This window comes from Vicia villosa, unplaced genomic scaffold, assembly GCF_029867415.1.
Source record: "Vicia villosa cultivar HV-30 ecotype Madison, WI unplaced genomic scaffold, Vvil1.0 ctg.000951F_1_1, whole genome shotgun sequence".
NCBI lineage: Eukaryota > Viridiplantae > Streptophyta > Magnoliopsida > Fabales > Fabaceae > Vicia > Vicia villosa.
The window spans coordinates 261541-287283 of record NW_026705426.1 but is presented as its reverse complement, the minus strand read 5'-3'; the positions used below and the strand labels follow the sequence as shown (position 1 = coordinate 287283).

Genomic DNA, 25743 nt, shown 5'->3' with positions numbered 1-25743 from the left:
TTGTAAGAATTAGTTGGACCCATGTACCATATGTGGTTGTAATGTTGTTATATGTTTAAGACGATTTTGGAGAATGTGTTATTAAAAGATGGTAAAGTTGTAGTTATGTTTTATGACAATTAGGAATTTATGGAAGTATAAGAATGTCTCATCCAAGATTTGGAAGTAGTCGTTGTTGTAATTATGTTGAATGTTCTAAGGTGTTGTCTTACGGATCTAAGTTTGAAATATTCAGTAACTACGAGAGCGTAGAATACCTGTTGGAACGGAACTTCTGAAGAGTTAAGTCGAAAATATTTATTATGTCGGTTTTGGTGATTGAAAGTTGGAGTAAACTTGGTAGAGTTGATACTTTACAAGTAATCAGAGTGCGCAGCGAATGCGTGGTATAGTGCAGTTGTTCATACGTGAGTAACAACGATGTTGGTAGGTTGGTTGCATTGATGTCGTGTTTAAGTTGTTTGTTTTTATGTTGTTGTGTTCTAGTTCTTAAACCGGTGTATTATTAAGTTGGTTACTCTTTGTGTTGTGATGTTAAGTTTTTAAATGTGTTACTTGAGTAACATTCGTGTGGTTTTCGCCGTTGATGTTATGAATTGTTGTATTATACGTGGGGTTGTTTTTCAGAGATGAGAGTTGATTAGTCGGATGGAATAAATAGTTGGAGTAGTTGTATCAGATAAATTTTCGAGGACGAAAATAATTTAAGTGGGGGAGAGTTGTAACACCCCATTTTTAATTATTTAATCGTCGCGTGTTAGTTTAATTGTTTGGTCTTGTTAAGGGTGTGTGGTTGAGCGAGTAGGTGTGGAGTCCATAGTGGGACGGGTAGACTGGAAATGTAGGTAGTAATTATGTGATATAAGTAATAATAGTTTTATTTTTATTATTATAATTACTATCATTATTATGATTATTGTTATTATTATTATTATTATTATTTTTATGCTTATTATTAATATTAGTATTATTATTATTATTATTAATAGAATAATAGAATGAATATTTAGTGATTTATTAAATAATTATTTAATTAGGGCAGGGTAAGGTTGGAATTAAGTATTAGAGGTCTAAGGGTTAGTATTGGAATAAAAGAGAATTAGAAGTTGAGAAAAGGAGGAGTTAAGTAGAAGAGTGAAAAACATCGTAGAAGTGAGAAGAGGAAGAAGAACAAGCTAGAGAGGAAGATCAAGGGAGAACTAGGGCAATTTCAAGAATCAATCTCCGCAGGATTTTCTGAGCAATTTTGAGGTAAGGGGGGGTTTCCATGCTATTATTTTTGATATGGGTTTAGGTATAATGATATGATTTGGGGTTTTGGGGATGTGTCGTTATGTGATAATTTTGATGATTGTTTATTTATGAATTCTATGTTGTTATGATGATTGTTGTTGGAATGATAATTGGTTGCAATTGTTGTTATGAGATTGTATGATTATGAAGTGTATGATGTAAATATGTTGTTGTTGCGTGTTTGCGTGTCAGAGTCGGAATGAAGTTACGAACAATTTTGAAAAGGGATTTTGTTCTTGAAATTGCTAGAATTGAAATGTTAGGGTTTGGATTTGGATTCAAAACTTTTGTGCTAGAGATCATGTTTTAAGGTTCCTAATTGTTGATACATGATAGATATAGGTTGTTATGTATTTAATTTGTATTATAGTGATGTTTAGATGAGATTTTGAGGGGATTTGAGTGGGAACCCGAGAGCTGTTCGTAGGAAAAATGCAGGATTTTTATAAAACTTCAGAAATTCATAACTTGAGTTTCGGGTGTCCGTTTGACTCACCGTTCGAACCTGGAGAAACCTAATACAGTGTACTTTCTTGTTAAAATGGTTTCAAGTCCTAGAATTAAATTTAAGTAGGGTCTAATGTGCTTTTAAGGTGTCAGTATAAAATGTCAGTGTCGGGTTTATTGAAATACTTTGAAAAATCATAACTTGTGTTCCGTGTGTCCGTTTGAGGAGCTGTTTGATGTGTCGAAAAGTTAACGAGATAATATTTATTTTGGTAAAATAAAATGAGTGATGTGAGATATTCTTACAGTGGACAATTTTGAGAAAACGTTAAATTATTTCTTCAGAATTAAACCGGTAGTCCACTTTGTGTTAATGATGTTGTGAGGTCAAATGATGGTATTATGATGATGTTTTATTGATGTTGATATGTTGTTCATGATGATGTGATGATGATGCTTTAATGATGTGCGTGGTTAAATATGTAATACATGCTTTGTGAAGTATATTTTGATGTTTTGTTATTAAATTGCTGTTGTGCTGGCTGTTAAGGGCTGCCATTGTGTGCATGCTGATGTAGTTGATGTGTTATATTGTGATAATGTGCGTTTGAGTTGTATATGCAGTGTAAGCGAATTATATTGAATAATTATATGTTGTGTGTTGTCTTAGCACAACAGTGGTAATTCTTTGTGAATTACGGTAAGTGTATGGCTTACGAGTGATCAGGAGGATCGTGTGATATTGTGATTATGCATATTGTATAGTTTGTGCATTTGCATAACATATCATTGAGACTGCTGGGTGAAAATTTATGGTAGATGCCTAGTAGGTCCGGACTCAATTGTTGAGTCGTGGTTGAGATAATTCGTTGCTCAGTGGAGTGTATGCGAATTATCCGGATTCTATTAGGAATTGGGTTCGATTGAATGAACCATGAATTGGTGCGGTCATGAAATAGGGATCGTACTTGACCATGAAACAAGGGTCGTGGGTGTGATCATGAAATAGGGGTCACACTGGACCATGAAAAAGGGGTCGAGAGTTCCGACGGAAACTGTGGTCATGAACCACGATGTTTTGGTACCACATGCATTGTGTCAAGTCACTGAGTCACATTGCATTGTCATTATTATTATTATATGTTTGTTGAGTTGTGATTGGAAGGGACATGTGTGTCGTGATATGTGCATTGTGGAGATGCATAAATGAATGGATTTGTGACTTGTTTATGATATTGTGAATGATGCGTTAATTTATACCGTGGCGAATGTTTGAATAAATGAAGTTTGTATATGCAGTGTGATGTTATGTGAACATGAACCTCGACCTATGAATTATGTTATTATATTTGTTCCTATATCTTTTATAATGGTATGTGAGTACTCACCCTTTCTGCTGATATTTCCCCTACCATGGGAAATGGGCAGGTACTCAAGAATAGCAGTGGAAGTTTAGGATAGCTTTATGGAAGTCTTCCGTGTTGTTAGTTCGAGTCGCTCTGATACGTAACATGGGATGTTTTTGGGGATTATTTTATTTGTTATTTTTAATTGAATTTTGTTACGTATCTGTTTTTTATTCAAATATTTGAGGACCACGATTTTATGTGGAGTTTTGGAATAAGTTGGCAAATGTGTCGTGATTATTTTTAAATAAAATAATATTTCCGCTGTTTTTATTGATTAATGAGAAATGAATAGATGAAGTAATTGAGACTTCATATTCTGTTTGGTTTGAAATGATGTGACATTCCACTTGTGTTTGTGAACTCTGATAAATTTTTATTATTTTACTGTATTTTTATAAAATGGGAAAGTGGGGTGTTATAAGTGGTATCAGAGCAGGTTGGTCTGTCCGGCCAATGTTGTCTAATGTTGATTGTCCCTTAGTACTTTACATGTGTGTGAAACACTGTCGGTACTTGTTTGTTAGTACTAGTCGTTGTCTGTAGGTGTTGGTTTGAAATAAGTGGGGGAGAGGCTTGTCTCCCGGACGTGTTGTTAGTATGTAGAAGTTGGTTCAAGGTGATGTTGATTGTAAGAGTGCAAACGTTATTGAAGCGATGTTGTTGCGAACCGGCGGGAGTATGGACTCATGAATTTGTAACAGTCGATTTTGAGATGTGCGTAGATTATGGATGGTGAATTGATTGAGAATGAGGAATTATTCCAATGGAAATGATAGTTGATGGATTAATTTGGTAGATGGTATGTCTTGAGTATAGTTGGATTAAAGTCGGGTGATTTTCGTAGTTGGATGAAAAGAAAGGATATTGGTAGATCTTGGAAGCAAGAGAGAGAGAGAGAGAGAGAGATGGAACTTATGTTCATCAATCTCCAATCCTGAATTTTGCAATTATGGAGCAGCTGTCAGTAAAAGGGCCATAACTTTTTACTCGTGATTCTGATTGAAGCGATTCTGGACTTTTTGGAAAGCTTACGAAATTCCCTATAGGTTGCATATAAGAATTGTCTTCAGGAGGTTTGTGAAGAGGGAGAAAACTGCGTTTTAATATTTGGGTCTGATGCTGACTTTTTGGAAAATTCTGCATACGGAAATTCTGAACTAGCCCCATTGCAAGGATGATAACTTTTTACTCGTAACTCGGATTTGGACGATTCTTGAAGTTATGGAATCTACACAAAATTCCCTTCATCTTCGAATATAATTTCATGCTTGGGAAGTCTGTATTGGAAGAGATAATTGTGTTCGAAGTTGGGTGATTCTTGCTGAAAATAGAAAAGGTGAAGAAGAATGTAAAATATTGATAAGGAATGAAATGTTGGTATTTGTAAGAATGCGACGGTATCAAAAAATGCATGGAGATGCAATTTATGTTGAATGAGAATGATTATAGTGACGATGTTATGAGATGGTAATGTTGAGAGAAGAACGAATTCAAGAGAGACCGCGATAATACTGTTAAGTTGTGAATTGAATGAGGCCAAGTGTGAAACTAGGTGGATTATAAAGGTTATGAGAATAAAAGATAGACGATTGGTTGGTTAGCATTGTTGAAATTGTTAACTTGGATGAAAGTTGCAATTGGAGCGAACCGAATCGAATTGTACTTGATGTAGTAGTAATTCCCGATGTTAGAAGGATGTTTAATTGATAATTGTGTTGTGCTACGAGCATGTATAAGAATGTGTATTGGATTTTGAATGTTTTTGTATCATTGGCGAGGTTGGAATTGAGGAAACTAAGAAGACGTTGGTAGGCCTTAGAGAATTGGCGGAGCATTATGCTTACGGAATTTGGGCACAAGTTGAAGTACAATATTGTCGTTGGGTAATGATGATTTATGCCACTGTTATGGTTGTCGGCTGTCTATTGACAAATTGAGGAACTGATCACCCTTAATCTATTGTTGATAGTAGACGGAACCATAATTGATGGATAGATGTGTCGTGCCAACTAGTATAGTATGTACGTTGAATTGGTTGAAGTCAAGCCGAGCGCTTGAGTATTGTTTGATTTGTCGATGCAAATTCGTATATAAGTGTCGCACGCTCGCGAAAATATGAACAGAGTCGCCACCAATATATTTATCCCAAAGAGGGAAAGGAATATCAGAAAACCTAGAATAAAGAAAGGATAAGAAAAGGGTCTTTCGACCAGAGATAGGGTACGGGAGTCGGTTACGCAAGGGGAAGGTACTAGCACCCCTCACGTCCATCGTACTCGATGGTATCCACCTATGTTTGTTGCTATCTAAAGGGTGTATACTTATAAATCTAGAGCTTAATTACTAAGGGAATGCGTGCAAATGAAAGAAAAGAAACACGGGGAAAATAAGGTTTATAAATAGTTGTGCTCGCTTAGGCCCCGCGACCTAATGCCTACGTATCCTTTTCAGGAATCAGAGCGCCGTAGTTCGGCTCACAAGTTTTAGTTTGTTTTTGTGTTTTTTAGATGAACAGTTACATTCGCACTCCGCTGCTCGACCTCTGGAGTCTTAAGCTGGGAATGGAGCGGAAATAACGTGTCCGATTAGGAGAAAGAATGCCCTGAAGGCAAGAGAAAGAATGCCTCGGAGGCGAGAGAAAGAAGAGAGAAACTTGGTTTGTGTCTTTTAGATGTAATTCCATGATGAACAAAACCCAATACAAGGCTTCGCACCACTTCCTTACTTTGTTTAGGTCTGAGCCTTTATTAAGTGTTTTAGATGTTTTTGGTTGAGTGTTTTGTAAGGGAATTTACTTTGCGATTCAAATCACATAAAAATGTATAATGATCGAGAAGCAGATTAGGGAATGAATCCCACTCACTTCTATCCCATTATGTAATGTTCGAGAAACAGATTAGGGAATGAATCCCACTCATTTCTATCCCATTAGTTAATGTTCGAGAAATAGATTAGGGAATGAATCCCACTCATTTCTCTCCCATTAAGTAGTGACCGAGAAACAGATTAGAGAATGAATCCCACTCATTTCTATGCCACTAAGTGATTGAGAAACAGATTAGGGAATGAATCCCACTCATTTCTCTATCACTTTCTTAATGTGATTCGTATCCCTATTTGTTAATGTTTTAATGTTGAAAGAGAAAAAGAAGAAGAAGACTAGCCTAAAATGAATAATTAGCTTAATGTTATGAAGGGAACTTCTAAGCCCTAATGTTGTCATGGTTTCTACCTAAAGTTAGGAATTAAAGAGACATGAAAATAAAGTCACAATTAGAAGTCATAAGTAAGATACATGAGCGAAATCGAGTAAGGATACAACGGTACAAAATTATACACAAGCATGAAGTAACAAGCCAAAAAATATAGTACAAAATTGGCCTAAAAATACTACTATTTTTTATATTGATTTTTATGAGAGGAATTGGATTACCAATCAAGTAAAAGACTAAAACAAAAGCCTAAAACTACTAATTTTTATGATTATTTTCTAAGTCAAAAATGATAAGAGGAAAATTAGTATTTTTTATTTGATTTTATTACTAAAAAATATGAAAGAGAACATAAATTTAATTAGTGAAATACAAGCCCAGGGGGTGTAAACTGAAATTAGGGGCAAATAGCAAGATGGGCGCAGGGCCCAGATGATGGCCCAGAATAGTATTCTTTTTGTTTCTGATTTTCTTGTGTACCAAAAAATGACAGTGACGGGCCACAGGGGGTATGAACAGCAAAACGGCCCAAGCTCCCCAATTATTATTGTTTTCAGACTTTTTATTATGATTTTAATAAAATTAAAAAATAATCAAATTAAACTAAAAAGGGAAAATTGGGGTTCTAGGGTTACCTCAATGTGTCGTTCCTCCTTCCTCACTCGTCTCTCACTCTCGTTCTCATCTCTTCTCACCGGCGAACGGCGACGGCGACTCAAGCTTCTTCTCCGATGAATTCTCTTCCTCGCCGTGAGGTCACCGTCCGGACACGCCTTCGTCACTTTGCCATATTCTTATCTCTCTCGATCCCTCTCGTATCCATGGCTAACAACGAACAAGCTTGGAGACCGGCGATTCATCCATCAAAACGAATGAAATCCAGAAACTCCCTTTGCGACAAAGTATGTGATGTCAATTCGGAGTATTCGTAATGATTTTCTTCTTTCTGAGTCTTGCGTTTTCTGGTGCGTTGTTGTTCATGATGGTGACGACTTTTGCTTTCATTTCAGGTTCTTGCGAAGGTTGATGATGGAGAAGGTCCGGTTGTTATGTGATGATGAAGCTATGACAGAAGGTTGAAGAAGTTTCTTGGTTCTGAGTTTTTGTATGCGGTCAAGATTGAAAAAGATTGAGAGTGATCGAGAAGATGATGAAATGGTGGAGCAGTAGAAGTGAAGGGAAGAAATGGAAGTGAAGAGTGGTGAAGATGATGAAGATTTGATGAAGGATTGAAGGTGGAATTGGAAGAAGATGGAGGAGAGTGTGTAAGATAATGGTGGAGGGAATCGTGGAGGTGAGGATTGAAGATTGAATGGCTGAGAGGAGAAGGGATCGGGAGAATGGAGGAGATTGAGAGTGTGAAGAATGGTTGGTGGTTGATGAATGGAGGTTGGAATTTGATGGGAGTGGTTTAGATGATGATGTTGCAGAGAGTTGATGAGTTGTTGATTGAAGGTTCGTGGATGAAGATGATGATGAACAAAGATCGAGGTTAGAGCTGAGGGAGATGAAGGTTATTGGGAGATTGAAGAAAATGGAGAATGAATCGAGAGAGGTGAAGAAAAATGATTGAAGAATCTGAAGCTGATCAAGAATGGTCGGGGCCCTTGAATGAAGATGGGGAATGAATATATAGGTTCACAGGTTAGTCTCCATCTCTGATTTTTTCTGTTGAATTTGATTAAGAAATTAGTTTTCTGTTATAAGGCAGTTATGAAATCGGTTAGGACTGTTAGGATAGTTATAAGCTATTACACAAATGGTTAACCGTTAGATATATAGGTGGTTAAAGTGGTTATAGGCTGAACAATTCTGTTAGAGATTGTTAGGAAAATTCTGTTAGGTTGAAAGCTGTTAGTAGAATAAGTTAGTTACATGTTTAAAAAACAGTTAGTTAATAGTATGGCAGGGACTGATTTTTTGTTTTACTATGCAGGGTGATGGAAGCTGCAAGTAATCGGTGCAAATTCTTGACATGCGATTTACTTGAAGACGAATAGAGGCAAGAGGATTAAGCATGGGGTTGGCATAAAGCTTAGAGCAATTTGGGTTTTAATGGTAGCTTTGTATGTATTTTGGTGCTGTATCGATATGTTGGCTTTGTAATACTACAACTCTCTTCACATAAAATAAAATTTGAATTTTTCTTTTAATTGGCATTCCATTACAGATTCAACTTTTCCTTCTATGAATGTTTCTCAAAATGGGCTTACTTCGAACAAAATGAATGAATCTTGGTAGATGAATCTTGGTAAATGAATCTTGGTAACCCCATTTGTCCATGTACAAATCCCATACTTGTCGTGATGCTTTTTTTTTCAATTAGATAAAGCTTTGAATATTTTGACATCAGGTGGACTTTTGTTGAAAAGTCAACTTTCTCAGTTGACTTTGACCAAAGCCAAAGAACTTGCCCATATGCCTTGAATTAATACTTGTACCATTCTTCATACTTCCATAATGATAAAACTCAAATTGATCACTCATGTCACGATTGAAAATTTGGTAAACCAATTCATTTATCACCTTATTGCACTAATTATGATTCAATTCTTGTACTTCCATCAGCTGCATGGACCCCTTAAATTGGTGATAGATAGAATCAGATAAATAGAGTCAGAGAACGACTCTTATTCAGTATATGAATAGTTATTAAGAAAATCAAAGGAACCCTTGCATCCAAAATCCTTGATCATATTTTCTAATTATTGATGAGTGCATGATTTTATCGAAGACCTAAAATGCAAATGATGTTAAAGTAATAAGCCAATTAAGAATAATTAGATGGGCAAATTTTGGGGTGCAACAATAAGCATATTAGTTGAATTTAAGAATGATAGCATGAAGTTGCGATTGGACTGGTGAGTAGTATGGAGACTCACAGTCGAGTTCTAGATAACTTGAGTCGTTGTTTGTGATGAAGCGAATGGCTAGTATGCCTTAAGGTGTATGTATGGAGTATGAAGCGTATCTTCCATATTTGTTTGGATGAGTTGGAGCTAGTGTTTGTTGCGAATGTTTTAAGCTGTTAAAAAATCAGAAGAAGAGCACGTAGAATAATTGAAAGTTGAGTTGTGATTATTAAAAGGAGTGAAATTATAAGTTGGTTTATTAAAGTGCGATTTTGGTTGGAAAAAGATGAGTTACTCGGTTGTGTTGATTCAGACAAGAATTTATGGAGCACTATGTCAATATAAGTAGGAATCGATGGTTTCGTATGTTGAATTAGTGGGAAGTGAAGAAGATGAGTTATCTTGTAAGAATTAGTTGGACCCATGTACCATATGTGGTTGTAATGTTGTTATATGTTTAAGACGATTTTGGAGAATGTGTTATTAAAAGATGGTAAAGTTGTAGTTATGTTTTATGACAATTAGGAATTTATGGAAGTATAAGAATGTCTCATCCAAGATTTGGAAGTAGTCGTTGTTGTAATTATGTTGAATGTTCTAAGGTGTTGTCTTACGGATCTAAGTTTGAAATATTCAGTAACTACGAGAGCGTAGAATACCTGTTGGAACGGAACTTCTGAAGAGTTAAGTCGAAAATATTTATTATGTCGGTTTTGGTGATTGAAAGTTGGAGTAAACTTGGTAGAGTTGATACTTTACAAGTAATCAGAGTGCGCAGCGAATGCGTGGTATAGTGCAGTTGTTCATACGTGAGTAACAACGATGTTGGTAGGTTGGTTGCATTGATGTCGTGTTTAAGTTGTTTGTTTTTATGTTGTTGTGTTCTAGTTCTTAAACCGGTGTATTATTAAGTTGGTTACTCTTTGTGTTGTGATGTTAAGTTTTTAAATGTGTTACTTGAGTAACATTCGTGTGGTTTTCGCAGTTGATGTTATGAATTGTTGTATTATACGTGGGGTTGTTTTTCAGAGATGAGAGTTGATTAGTCGGATGGAATAAATAGTTGGAGTAGTTGTATCAGATAAATTTTCGAGGACGAAAATAATTTAAGTGGGGGAGAGTTGTAACACCCCATTTTTAATTATTTAATCGTCGCGTGTTATTTTAATTGTTTGGTCTTGTTAAGGGTGTGTGGTTGAGCGTGTAGGTGTGGAGTCCATAGTGGGACGGGTAGACTGGAAATGTAGGTAGTAATTATGTGATATAAGTAATAATAGTTTTATTTTTATTATTATAATTACTATCATTATTATGATTATTGTTATTGTTATTATTATTATTATTATTATTATTATTATTATTATTATTTTTATGCTTATTATTAATATTAGTATTATTATTATTATTATTATTATTAATAGAATAATAGAATGAATATTTAGTGATTTATTAAATAATTATTTAATTAGGGCAGGGTAAGGTTGGAATTAAGTATTAGAGTTCTAAGGGTTAGTATTGGAATAAAAGAGAATTGGAAGTTGAGAAAAGGAGGAGTTAAGTAGAAGAGTGAAAAACATCGTAGAAGTGAGAAGAGGAAGAAGAACAAGCTAGAGAGGAAGATCAAGGGAGAACTAGGGCAATTTCAAGAATCAATCTCCGCAGGATTTTCTGAGCAATTTCGAGGTAAGGGGGTTTCCATGCTATTATTTTTTATATGGGTTTAGGTATAATGATATGATTTGGGGTTTTGGGGATGTGTCGTTATGTGATAATTTTGATGATTGTTTATTTATGAATTCTATGTTGTTATGATGATTGTTGTTGGAATGATTATTGGTTGCAATTGTTGTTATGAGATTGTATGATTATGAAGTGTATGATGTAAATATGTTGTTGTTGCGTGTTTACGTGTCAGAGTCGGAATGAAGTTACAAACAATTTTGAAAAGGGATTTTGTTTTTGAAATTGCTAGAATTGAAATGCTAGGGTTTGGATTTGGATTCAAAACTTTTGTGCTAGAGATCATGTTTTAAGGTTCCTAATTGTTGATACATGATAGATATAGGTTGTTATGTATTTAATTTGTATTATAGTGATGTTTAGATGAGATTTTGAGGGGATTTGAGTGGGAACCCGAGAGCTGTTCGCAGGAAAAATGCAGGATTTTTATAAAACTTCAGAAATTCATAACTTGAGTTTCGGGTGTCTGTTTGACTCACCGTTCGAACCTGGAGAAACCTAATACAGTATACTTTCTTGTAAAAATGGTTTCAAGTCCTAGAATTAAATTTAAATAGGATCTAATGTGCTTTTAAGGTGTCAGTATAAAATGTCAGTGTCGGGTTTATTGAAATACTTTGAAAAATCATAACTTGTGTTCCGTGTGTCCGTTTGACGAGCCGTTTGAAGTGTCGAAAAGCTAACGAGATAATATTTATTTTGGTAAAATAAAATGAGTGATGTGAGATATTTTTACAGTGGACAATTTTGAGAAACCGTTAAATTATTTCTTGAGAATTAAACCGGTAGTCCACTTTGTGTTAATGATGTTGTGAGGTCAAATGATGGTATTATGATGATGTTTTATTGATGTTGATGTGTTGCTCATGATGATGTGATGATGATGCTTTAATGATGTGAGTGGTTAAATATGCAATACATGCTATGTGAAGTATATTTTGATGTTGTGTTATTAAGTTGCTGCTGTGCTGGCTGTTAAGGGCTGCCATTGTGTGCATGCTGATGTAGTTGATGTGTTATGTTGTGATAATGTGCGTTTTAGTTGTATATGCAGTGTAAGCGAATTATATTGAATAATTATATGTTGTGTGTTGTCTTAGCACAACAGTGGTAATTCTTTGTGAATTACGGTAAGCGTATGGCTTACGAGTGATCAGGAGGATCGTGTGATATGCATGCTGTTATTTGTGATTATGCATATTGTATAGTTTGTGCATTTGCATAACATATCATTGAGACTACTGGGTGAAAATTTATGGTAGATGCCTAGTAGGTCCGGACTCAATTGTTGGGTCGTGGTGGAGATAATTCGTTGCTCAGTGGAGTGTATGCGAATTATCCGGATTCTATTAGGAATTGGGTTCGATTGAATGAACCATGAATTGGTGCGGTTATGAAATAGGGATCGTACTTGACCATGAAACAGGGGTCGTGGGTGTGATCATGAAATAGGGGTCACACTGAACCATGAAAAAGGGGTTGAGAGTTCCGACGGAAACTCTGGTCATGAACCACGATGTTTTGGTACCACATGCATTGTGTCAAGTCACTGAGTCACATTGCATTGTCATTATTATTACTATATGTTTGTTGAGTTGTGATTGGAAGGGACATGTGTGTCGTGATATGTGCATTGTGGAGTTGCATAAATGAATGGATCTGTGATGACTTGTTTATGATATTGTGAATGATGCGTTAATTTATACTGTGGCGAATGTTTGAATAAATGAAGTTTGTATATGCAGTGTGATGTTATGTGAACATGAACCTCGACCTGTGAATTATGTTATTATATTTGTTCCTATATCTTTTATAATGGTATGTGAGTACTCACCCTTTCTGCTGATATTTCCCCTACCATGGGAAATGGGCAGGTACTCAAGAATAGCAGTGGAAGTCCAGGATAGCTTTATGGATGTCTTCCGTGTTGTTAGTTCGAGTCGCTCTGATACGTAACATGGGATGTTTTTGGGGATTATTTTATTTGTTATTTTTAATTGAATTTTGTTACGTATCTGTTTTTTATTCAAATATTTGAGGACCACGATTTTATGTGGAGTTTTGGAATAAGTTGGCAAATGTGCCGTGATTATTTTTAAATAAAATAATATTTCCGTTGTTTTTATTGATTAATGAGAAATGAATAGATGAAGTAATTGAGACTTCATATTCTGTTCGGTTTGAAATGATGTGACATTCCACTTGTGTTTGTGAACTCTGATAAATTTTTATTATTTTTCCATATTTTTATAAAATGGGAAAGTGGGGTGTTACATTTCTTGTATTATGTTTGGATATGGTTACCTCTTATGGATTATGTTGTGACATCCTATAGAGATATGTTGGATTCTTAGTCACCCATGTTTGGCTGCATGACTTGGATATTGTTGTCGATGTTGTTCCGCTGCGATATTATAGATATATGACTTTTGATGACTAATGGATTAAGTTTCCATCCTTTGTACTTGCTATGTATCTGTCTATGTGAGCATGTGTTTGTGATTTGTTTTAGACCCAATTGTGACGCCTCAGATGAAATGTGTGTTTTAAGACTTTTATACTCTGATTTTTGTTTATTATTACCGGGTAGATTTGGGGTGTTGCAGACGGCTCCCCGCCTAGCACTAGCCTGCTAATTCTGAATTCTAGCCCTCTCATAATGAATGGACAAGTGTCGGGTTTCACGACTTAGTTTCATTCCGTCGTCGTTGTTTTGCAACCATTTTCCCGAAGAAACGAGAAAAATACACTAGTTTGTAATTCAGGTCATTTTTTGGATATGCATCTTCGAAAACCAGAAAGGACTTAACTCGAAGATGCATCTCTAAAAAAGCTCGTGTTTGCATCAATGGCAGAAACAAATACTACTCTTGCCCTAACGACCCAAATGCAACCAAATCATAATGCATTTTTGTAACAACTACCTATTTTGAATTCTAATACTACCTAATGCATTAAAAATATAAACTATTTTACCTAATACATTAATCAAAAGTAAGAAAAAATAAATTAAATGAGATACTTACTCAAAAACGTGTTGACGATGAGGAAAAGTATTGAACGTAGTATGGGAAGTGAGTTGGATTTGAAAAGATTGAAGTAGAGGTACTTATGTTGCTTGAAAAATTGACTGGAACAATGTTGCTCACAAGCTCCAGTGAGGGATGAAATAGTTTCAAAGAATGAAGAAGAAGGAGATGAAGGGTCTGAAACGCGTTATATATACATTGAATGCGCGTTCGAATATGCATCTCCGAAAACTTTCCTTAATTTGAAAACAAAGGTTATTTCAGATATGAATCTGCGAACAAACCCTAAAGCATATACGAAGATGCATCTCCAAATTAAGTTTTAACAAAGTGATGGGTAGTTCAATAATTTATGTTTATTTTATGTGAAAATGATGCGTTCGAAAAAGTATCTCTAAAAACAAAACATTTTTATTTTTTCAAGAGGTGAAAAGAAACTGCCTTAAATTAATATTATTAATTGATTAATTGATTACAAATCTCATATTTTTGCATTTATTGAACGAAAATAGAAAGTTGCTTCTCCACATGCACGAGCACGAGCCGAAACAAACGCCACGTCTTATTTAAAACGGTAACCTCCATTCGCCGCTGTTCTTCGCCTTGTTATATAGGCCAAAAGGCCAGCCCAGCTTCCATCTTTTATTATAATTCTAAATAATTCAAACAAAACCAAATTCTACCTTCATATTTCTCTGTTTTGATCTCCTCAAATGTATGGAATCATCACATTCACACACAAACAATAGCTTCATCATCATCATTATCATCACCATCATCGTATGTATACATGTATTATTCTTGTTATTATCATTGTCATTATTCATTTCAACAATGAATAATTTATCATTTCAATTTTCACGCGTCGTTCGCAATAGGTAATATATCTGAATCGGATCGGTGCGTGAAACAATGAACTCGCCGTCATCATCATCCTCGACGACGGGAGATGCTAACAAGATAGTGACAAGGTCTTCCATTGTGGAGTCAATTAGGGGATGCGGCATGACAAGTACGCGCGTCGACAAGGAGGAGCTAAGGCGGTGTCTCACCATGCCGCAGTACCTACGGACGGCAATGCGTGACTCAATCCGGTTGCAGGATCCCAACGCTGGCGAGGGCGGTTGTATTCGTGAAGGAGGCGAAGAGAATGATGTTGCTCCTCTTACGCCAATGGTTGTTTTCATTAACCCCCGCAGTGGTGGCCGCCATGGCCCCGACCTCATGGAAAGGCTCCAGGATCTCATGAGTGACGAACAAGTAACATGTTTTAATCTTGACCGTTCATAGTTTGATTTATTGTTATTGATATTATTGTTTCTGTTTTTCTATTGTTATATTTATGTGAATTTATGTTGTGATTGATTTGAAGTTGCTCTGCAGGTTTTTGATTTATTAGATGTGAAGCCTAATGAGTTTATCCAGTATGGGTTAGGTTGCTTGGAGACATTAGCTGGTACTGGTGATACTTGTGCCAAAGAAACACGGGAGAGAATAAGGATAATGGTATGTTCATTTGTTCATCATGTTAATAATGGGTGTACTAAAACATGTATTTTACTTCACATGAAAGTCATAGTATATATTGTCCCGTCTAGTCAGCTTAGTTTGTAGCTGTGCAGAGACATCAGGAGCAAGGTCGCGGGTTCATCGCGATATCTCACCCTTTAAAGGATGAATTCATGATGATAAAAATAAACACTTGAACTAGACTATTAAATAGTTGATCGCGGGTTCATCGCGGGTTCAGAGGATTTCTTGTAGTTGAATTCCAACCACTAGACTACATGATAATAAAAATAAACGCTTGAACTAGACTATTAAGTAGTTGATTGACAAATTGAGCTTGGAAAAACGCTTGATAGAGATAATGTAGATAGTGCTATTTTTGATAAATGATAGTTGGTTTTGTAGGTTGCGGGAGGTGATGGTTCAGTTGGTTGGGTATTAGGATGTCTCACTGAACTTAACACACAGGGCCGGGAACCAGTTCCTCCTGTAGGAATCATACCACTTGGTACAGGAAATGACCTGTCTAGGTGTTTTGGTTGGGTAAGAACTCACTACCTGGAAACTGTGTTAAATAAATGTTGTCTAATATGCTAATTTTTGTTGTTGATGCTTTATTATAAGGGTGGTTCATTTCCATTTGCATGGAAAGCAGCTATTAAGAGAACTCTCCACAAGGCTAGTATTGGTCCAATTTATCGTTTGGATAGGTATATATTATCGGATAATTTTGCTTATTCAAGTGTGGTAGATTTTGTGTCTCTGCAGTAGATTTTCAAGATATTATTAAAGTGCAATGATTGTTTGACCAGGACTGTAGATAGCTATGCGACTATTGTAAAAATATTTTGTTGTCATGTATCCAGTTTAAAATCATGTTTAACTTTAAGATCTTTCATTCTGTTATAGATGTTGAACTAACCTGAGTATTAGGTTCCTAAATTTAACGGGATAAAACTAACATTCTTAGTCGCCATTTACTTCTTCAGCATTTTGTTAAGGCCTCCTATCCTATAATTTGATTATTTTTTATTCTAGAATTAAAAGAATTGGATTGATCCTTTTACTGATCAATAGCTTAAAAAACTTATATTGTAAGCTTACTATTGTGTTCTCTTATTGGTGTATTGTGTTTTTTTATTGGTGTGAAGAAGATTGTTAATATATCTCAGAATCTTCCTATTTAATAATGCAATACAACAAGATACACTTGAACAATGCTCGTCAGTCCAAATCTATAGCTTACCATTCTATAAATATATATATTTGTTCACACTACTTTCTTATATATTTTAATTGAATTATGTTTATAGTATATCTCTAATGATCTAACAAGAAGTATAAGTTTCAGTGCAACCTTCATAAATTTCCTGCTATTTGTTATAATTTTCGTAATTGCCACGCAATTGAAACCACAACCAATGTAGCAACCTCAATTCAAAATAATGGTTGTAATTAATGCATCAGTTCTGTATTAACATTTGTGCTGCAAATTTTTAATGCAGTTGGCGAGTTTCACTTTCAATGCCCGAAGGCACAATTGTGGAACCACCTTATTCTCTAAAACAGACAGAAGAGTTCTCTCTTGATGAGGTTACTGTCTAACTTCTTATGCCATTTATCATTTTCAGCCAGCAATGCTATTAATTGGATAGGTTTCTTTGTAATTACTAAGGTCATAAAGGAAATCTTTCCACGAGAATGGATTCTTCAAGCATGGAAAATGAAACAGTCTTCATTTTGCTCAAAGAAACATTCCACTTAAATAATAGATGATATAATTGCACAGATTAGACATTTCAATTCTTTAACTTCCTATAATGAGTCATCATACTAATGTATTGTTTATGTCGAATAGATTGTTTTTGGTATAAAGTTTTTGCCATTCAAATTTTCTTTATATAATTTTTAGAACTGTTTAAAAATACTAAGTTCCTTATGTTTGCAGAGCTTAGAAGTTGAGGGAGAACTACCTGAGAAAGTTATATGTTATGAAGGCGTGTTCTACAATTACTTTAGCATAGGTACTTTAACTTTAGCATATGTGATGGATTGTCATGAAACAAATACATAATTTGAATGAATGCATCATAAGCTCCTAAAACCCAATTAAAATACCATTCAAAGATACATGATTATATTACAGAATTTTAGAAAGTGAGAGATGATGAAGAATTCATCATTGAGAATATTCTAGAGTAGAGAGACATAGACATTCTGTTATGAATTGATATAAAAGATAAATCTATTACAGATTAATAACTGACAGATATTTAGAGAGACTTGTAACTAATATGAGTTAGTTACAATCATGCTGACTGAACATTAGTTTGTTACAACAGAATGGAATGTATCTGATATATCATGATTCATGACTCAACATTAGTTTGTTACAACAGAAAACCTAGCTTAATCTATTATCTTAACCAAAATAGTTGCTTAGTTATTTACTACAGAGACTGCAATAATGATGCAGTCACTCTAATAGCTCCCCTTCAAACCTAGGATGAGCTGTCTAGGATAGAGAACCTTTATCCACCACTCTGAGTTTGTCTCTCAGTGTTTGAAATCTAAGAGGAGAGAGAGGTTTAGTCAGTATGTCGGCATACTGATCTATTGTAGGTATGTGCAGCACAATAAGAGATTTATTGATCACTTTCTCTCTAAGAAAGAATATGTCCAACTTCATGTGTTCGGTCTTGGCATGTAACACTTGATTGTGAGACAGAGGTACGATCCTCAAGTGGTCACAAAAGTGAATGGGAGTAGTAGAAGGAACTCTGAGTTCCTGTAGGAGGGTCTGGAGCCATATAACTTTTGCAGTTATGTTAGCCAGACTTTTATATCCAGCTTCAATGTTGGGTCTTGCCACTAGAGTTTGTTTCTTGGATCAGCAATATACTAAGTTAGGAGCAAGATAGATGCAGGATCCTGAAGTGGACTTCCTATTATCAGGGTATGTTTCCTAATCAACATCAGAGAAGGCAGTGATGATCCTGAGGAGTGCCTCTGAGGTATTTTAGAATCCTTTTGACCGTAGTCCAATGACTCTCAAGGGGCTGAGATAGAAATTGGCATGCTTTATTGACAAAGTAACTAATTTCTTGTATGGTTATTATGAAGTATTGAAGAGCTCCAACAATGGATCTATAATATGTTGGATCATTGAGATAATTTGAACCAAGCTTAGGAAACTTTAGGTTAGCAACCATAGGTGTAGGTAACCCCTTAGCCTCATACATATTTGTTTTGCAAAGAAGATCTCTGATGTATTTAGTTTGTAACAAGAACAAACTGCCATTAGAGAGGTGAAAAACTTCAACACCCAAAAAATAATCAAGCTTGCCCAACTCTTTGAGAGCAAATTGATTATTGAGGTTAGATACAAGTTGTAGAATGTGAGATAGGGAGTTGCCAGTGACAATAATGTCATCTACATAGACTAACATAAAGATGGAATAAGAAGGTGTGAGTGTGAATAGAGATGTATCAGAGTTACTTGATTTGAAACCAAAGTTAAGTAATGCTGAATTAAGTCTCTCAAACCAGACTCTGAGTACCTGTTTTAAACCATAAAGAGCTTTGTTTAGTTTGCGTACCAAAGTTTTGGCAGAGTTTAGAAAACCTGGGGGTTGCTGCATGAAGACTTCCTCTTCAAGGAGTCCATTTAAAAAGGCATTATTAACATCAATTTAAGTGATGTGCCACTGCCTGGAAATAGCTAAAATGAGTATTGTCCTTACTGTCACTGGTTTGACCATGGGAAAGAATGTCGCTTGAAAATCAAAGCCATGTTGTTGATGAAATCCCTTGGCTACTTGTCTAGCCTTGTACTTGAGAATGGGAACCATTTAGGATTTTATTTTATTCTAAACGCCCACTTACATATAACGAAACTTCTACTTGGAGGAAGTGGTGTAAGAGTCCAGGTATTGTTAGTGATTAAGACATAGAGAATGAGAAAGTGACTAACAACTAAGAAACTATAAATTAAAATCTAACTAATTACATATCTAATAAATCTCACGACTCGTTTGTCACTAACTTAACATAAATTAATTTTGACTTTTTGGATATTAAAAAATTTTTTAGTGAACAGCCAATGGAAAATCGTGTTTCAATAATTAAATTTGGGAATACTTCCAAACAAACTCATGAATGCTTGAAAACTTTTTTTGTGATATCTTTTCAAAAACACTAATTTGTATATGTAATCATTCTAAGTTTAAAATATTTGCAGGTATGGATGCCCAAGTGGCTTATGGCTTTCATCACCTGCGTAACGAAAAACCTTATCTCGCCCAAGGACCAATAGCAAATAAGGTATTGATTGTTAAATGTATTGAGTTGTTCAATGCATTTTTATATACTAAGTTCCTTAATAACCGGTTACTTTTCTTAAAAAAAGAGAATAAAGAGACTTGTTACATAATTAATATGTGTGCACTACATATCTTATCCTTTGGCCTATTTGCAAACAATATAGTAGCATGGGTTGGGGTTCCGTCTTTCTTTACTCTTCATCAATATATTTTTACTTACAACCATCTTAGGCTTTATTTTACGGTGTATGTAATAAATATGAGAATAAAAAGTATCCAAACTATTATACCAATATTAAGATGGTCTGAGCACTAAACAATTATAATAAGTATTGAATTACAATCACAAGTATCCATGGTGAGTTCTTCTTCCCGACATGATTTTAGAGTCTAAAACCTTAAAACTGTTGAATAGTCAACACCAGAATAAAAAAAACGACTCAACAATGGAGAAAGGACACAAAATAGAAGTTAGAGCTGATGACTTATTATATTTTTATAGTTTAGAGATTAAAGTTAGAGCTGATGACTTATGTAAAACAGACACACACTGTTAAGTTTATTAAAACAAAACTATTTACAAAGTCTAAGTATAGTGTATTTCTTTACCCTTTTTGCGTATTAGAAAATGAAATGAAAACATCTTCTACATTTGATTGCGAAAGTAAAGCTGAAAATCACTTATCTCCCTAATCTCTCTTTTAATGGCTTCTATTATCGTATTGCATGTAGTAGTTTCAGTTGCTTTGGCGACTGGAGAAGATTGAATAAGGCACAAATATCCACCCGAGAATGCTCTTTATACTTCACAAAAAATCACGATGCCAGTATAAGTGATCCCATCATCAGCTTCTGCTATTGCTTTTGTTTTTATTTTTTTAACAATTTGTGATGAAATGCAGTGAAAAATTGTGACTGTTTTGATTCAAAAAGAAGTTACAGTTAAGGGCGAACTTTTTTGGTTTTTGCAAAGAACAAACAGCTCAGTTAAAATAAAACTGAAATCAGTGCACAGAACCATAAAAACCGTTCAATTTGGGACAAATTATGACATTTTATGATGAGATAGAAGGAGTATCTTTTTATGTGGCAATCAGCCCCTTAAAAATGCCACATTTATATTGTAGTAGCTAGCCAAGATCCTTTGAGTGAAAGGGATCAGCATGATTTGTGTTACCTAAATTTTGCTTTACCCGAGTGATTAACATACAAAACCCAACAAATGCATTGATGCGATGAAAGTTGGTAGAAGAGAAGATGGTTAGATTACAGCTAGAAGTTTGCTAAGTCAACGGAAGGTGTTTAAGGACATAAGATTCGTAAATACCATAAACAGGAGTATAACACTTACTGTAAGAAAAAATTTCAGGAGTCTTTAAATACAAAACTCTAGTGTGATTTCTCCATAAGTGTCTAACCTGAGTGTGTGTAGAGAAGATGTGAGAACAATTGGCGCAATGTTGTGCCGCTGCAAAGGAACCAAGTCCACACTGACAAGTGAAATTGGAAGGGTGGTGTGTGGACAGTGAGTGATGAGTTACGCGAATATCAAGTATCGAATCATTGAGACACTATTTCCATAAAAACAACAAGGCATTGTGTAATCCAAATGAGAAGAGACTGTTGGTGAGATTGTCTGCTAGAAATAGAATATTTATAATTTAGCAATAGAATAGCAGTGGGTATATATTGAATGGAATATGAGATCTAAAATGAAAGGAGATCTAAAATCAGTGCTAAAACATTGTTTTAATGGGAAAATTCATGTCATGACTTAATCCACTAGACATGATGAAATTAGTGTCTTAGAATCAAAAAATAAATGTTCCATAAACAATTTATGTACTAATTATGATAATAACAAATATTTTATTTACTTCCATTACCAGATTTGACTATCTTGTTAAGGAAATATTCACATTTACTAGATTTCTTAGTGCTTTATTTATATTCAGACTTTTTTCATTTATGTTTTCAGTCAAAAACTACTATCGATTTGTGCCAAATAATAATGATGTCATAAATTTTACAATATCTGTGATCAATCTGTCTTTTATTTTGGTGCAGATTATATATTCTGGTTATACTTGCACTCAGGGTTGGTTCTTCACACCCTGCACAAGTGACCCAGGTTTTAGGTATGAAATATCTCAACTAATGCTGTTCATCTTTAAGATGAATTAGTAAAACAAAATTTCTTGTATGTTATATTGCCTTTTGATTTTTCTATAAGGTAACAAATCTTCTTAGTATTTAGTATTAGAAGTATGTTCATAACTTTACCTAGTGATATAGAATTAAGGTTAAAATCTTGGAGAGAAGTTGTGTATCTTCCTTTCCTCTTTTCAGTCTTGTTTTATCGTATTGAAAGTGACATTGAGGGTTTAAGTTTTGTTTGGCTATTCTTATCAAAACATTCTTAGTCAATATCACTTGCATTTCCCACTGAAGTCCTTGACTTGCTTGGTGTTATATGATATGTCGCAAATAATTTCCTCTAGAAATCCTTTTACTAAACGGAACGATTCTTCTGTTTTCAGTAGTAAGTTACACTGTTACTAGCCTCTGATAAATAATCTATTGATCAAATGTTTGGGAAAAACTTATGGTATTAGGGGGCTTAAGAACATTCTGCGGATGCATGTCAAGAAGATAAATAGCACTGAATGGGAGCTGGTTCCTGTTCCTACAAGGTATATTTCTTATCATATACTTGTTAATGGTGTGTATTAAGAATTGGTATTAGGAGACGTTCTTACCATATTAACGTTTCCGTGTTTCTTCCGCATTCAAAATTCGTTTTGATATATATTTTAATTATCAAGTTTACAAGTGTGGTTACGGTCCTTCTCGTGCTTCTGTTTTTTGTTATTTTGTCCACATTTTAAATGAGGTTGTCAATTGTTTTCAGTGTAAGGGCAGTAGTTGTTCTGAATCTTCATAGTTATGGAAGTGGAAGAAACCCGTGGGGTACTCTGAAACCTGAATATTTGGAAAAGGTATGGGACTCTTTGCTTCCTTTAGTAATCCTACATTATTACATGCCATTATTTCTTTTCATTTTTATACCAATCAACATGTATTATTGCTTTATGAATATTTCTTATTAAATAGTATCAACTCAAGCATACTTTTTTTGTTTAAAAACTTGAGTATCTTTACAAATAAACCCTTTTTACTTAATTTTAGAGAGGCTTTGTTGAAGCCCGAGTTGATGATGGACTTTTGGAAATATTTGGTTTAAAGCAAGGATGGCATGCATCATTTGTGATGGTTGAACTGATCTCTGCAAAGCACATAGCTCAGGTAACCAGCCACATATTTCTCAGATTCTACAAATTTGAGAAAAAGTTTTCATATTTTGTTACCAAAAGCAATACTACAGAATCAATTACAATTAAAATCACATGTATCAGACAAAAATTCAAATTTGAAAATGCAGCTTTTGAGATGCATTGATGTTGACATACAAACTCTAAAAATGTAACAGCCTTACTGGCTCCCTTGATTCTGGAACAAATGAACTAATAATGATTATACACATTGCCATAAAGCTGTTACTAGTAAGTGTAATTTGAGATTGCAAAATTAACTGTTTTTCAGGCAACAGCAGTCCGGTTGGAAGTAAGAGGAGGGGAGTGGACAGATGCATATATGCAAATGGATGGTGAACCTTGGAAACAACCATTGAGCAAAGATTTCTCGACATTCGTGGAAATAAGGAGGGAACCTTTCCAGTCACTTGTGATTAGTGGAGAATGAATCATTTTTCAGAGGTTCATTGTTCTATAAATGGGATTCATAATGTGCATACCAGATCTAATGTAAATTTATACCGTTCTGATTAATAGAAGAAAAAACATTATTTTCAAACATCACCCCAATTGTATATCCTGAAAATTTAACGTCTTTAAGAATTTATTCGAGGGAAGAGAAAAGAAAGGGCCTGCTTTGTTCAATGAAGAGAAGAAATTGAGAGGATCGCAACCCAGATATGATATGATATGAGTTCCAAGTTATGAGACAGGTTATGAAACTTAAAATTGATAAATTAATTAAAGGAGATTTATATAATTAAGTTTACTGACAAACTGGTAGTTAGGTATTATCTCATCATCTATTCCAAACCTTTTTTTACTATAATCAAACTAATTACAATTTACAATACTTGGTGAATTTATTTTAGCCATTGAGTCCATACAACACAACTTTTTAAAAGTGACATCCTTGTGCGTTTTATGCGCAACTATTTTTACTAGGCAATACAAAGATTTTACATTTACTGATCTTGAAAACTTTCTCAAAAAGTTGAATAATACAAGTAAAACTATGTTGTCATAAATATTGCTAGATGGTTCATGTTGAACTTTCTCAATGAGATTATGATCATAAAAATTGCTAGATCTTTTCTGCGTTTTTGCATCTCTCCATCCATCCTTTCGAGCATGCATGCATCCTTATTTTTTTTTCTTTCAGTTTTTATTTATTTTAATATTTTAAATTAGTTTTTTAATTCATATAATAATATTTAATTAATATTTTTTTTTAAAATAATTGTTTTACTATACTTTTATAATTATAATAATCTTATATATTAAAGTTGTTAAGTCATTTAACAATTTTTCCTCCAAAATTTAGGATAATTTTGTTACTTCATAATTCATTATATTTATTTATTTAATATAATATTAATTTATTAGTAATTCCACTTCTTTATTTCATTCAATTTTAATTTGTTACTTTCAGTTATTAAGGCATAGAGATTATCTTAGGTAACAACAATTATGTAATTAAACTTTTTATTTTACAATTTATTACAATGTTTATTTTATTTTTTATGATTTTTTAGGTTTAAATGGTAATATTTTTTTTATTGATTTTTAATTTTTTTTAGTTATTCTCTTTTTTTAAAATTCTAACCCATGTTTAAATTTTTTTATTTTTTTATTTAATAAAAATATTGTAATCCCACAGTTTTGAATAGTTTTAAATGGTATTTTTTTAATTAATCAAATATTAAATAATAAAAATTGTCAAAATTACTTCCCATATTAAATTCAATAGAATGTAACTTCTCTTTTCAATCTTTTACTGATTTTTAAAAATTTTAAATATTATTTTTTTGGGTGAATTCTAGCATTAGAGCTCAAATAAGTCCCTTCTTTGTAGAGCACATTAAATATACCATTAGATAAATTTAATGGTTAATATTTAATATAAATTAAAATGAGAACACCTATATATTTTGACACTCAATCTTATTCCCATCTTTCTTGTTCCTTATATAACTCTATCCTCTCCTTTATTCAAAACAAACTATAACCTCCCATAGTGTTTCAATGGTTGAAACATTCCAAAATTCATAGTCTTTTATGCTTAATAATCACTTTTTTCAAAAAGAAAAGAAAAAGTTTATAAAGATAAAAATTGTTTTACATATCGAATGTTAGTGTTACCTTTTTCTTTTGGAACAAGAATAGTAACAGTATAAGTGGCCATAATTTCTTTGTTGCAAGAATATTTCTTCATGTATCATTCATTTAGTATTTGGAAAAAAAATGGTATGTGATGTATTCGTTACGTATGTATTTTGGATTTTTTTAGGACAAAATTGTAGATAAAATTTAGGGTTAATACTATTTTATCCCCTGCCAAAGTAGCGAGTTTCGGTTTTCCCCTTTATTAAAAAAAATTTAGCCTTTGCCCCTTAACAAAAAAAGATTCCACAACACACGCTGGTTTGGCTGACTTGAAAAATAAATTGCCAAAACCAAGTTTCAAACCCCACTATGGGTTAATGAGCACACATGCAACCACTCCATCCATTATGTTTGTATGTTTAAATTACAAATGATGCTTAATATATATTACATATTGTGTGTGATGCTTATGATTGAATATTAGTTTATATGTTATATATGTTTATTTAT

General features: G+C 33.9%; 1 protein-coding gene across 1 annotated transcript; it reads left to right on the top strand.

Annotated features, from left to right (window-relative positions):
• Positions 1 to 14573: 14573 nt before the first annotated feature.
• On the top strand, positions 14574 to 23686 carry LOC131632506 (diacylglycerol kinase 4-like). The gene is made up of 13 exons (XM_058903255.1): positions 14574 to 14762; positions 14861 to 15242; positions 15366 to 15488; positions 15897 to 16034; positions 16116 to 16201; positions 16997 to 17084; positions 17440 to 17515; positions 19732 to 19814; positions 21881 to 21951; positions 22429 to 22506; positions 22725 to 22812; positions 23003 to 23119; positions 23417 to 23686. The coding sequence occupies exons 2-13, from the start codon at positions 14895 to 14897 to the stop codon at positions 23573 to 23575; spliced, it is 1455 nt and encodes a 484-aa protein (XP_058759238.1). The 5' UTR covers positions 14574 to 14762; positions 14861 to 14894; the 3' UTR covers positions 23576 to 23686.
• Positions 23687 to 25743: the final 2057 nt, after the last annotated feature.

Excerpts from the sequence above, each read along its gene's own strand:
- LOC131632506 (XM_058903255.1), top strand. The coding sequence starts at position 14,895 with ATGAACTCGCCGTCATCATCATCCTCGACGACGGGAGATGCTAACAAG. Across the intron at positions 16,202-16,996 it reads CCAATTTATCGTTTGGATAG|TTGGCGAGTTTCACTTTCAA; the intron begins GTATATATTATC and ends TTTTTAATGCAG. Across the intron at positions 22,507-22,724 it reads CTGGTTCCTGTTCCTACAAG|TGTAAGGGCAGTAGTTGTTC; the intron begins GTATATTTCTTA and ends AATTGTTTTCAG.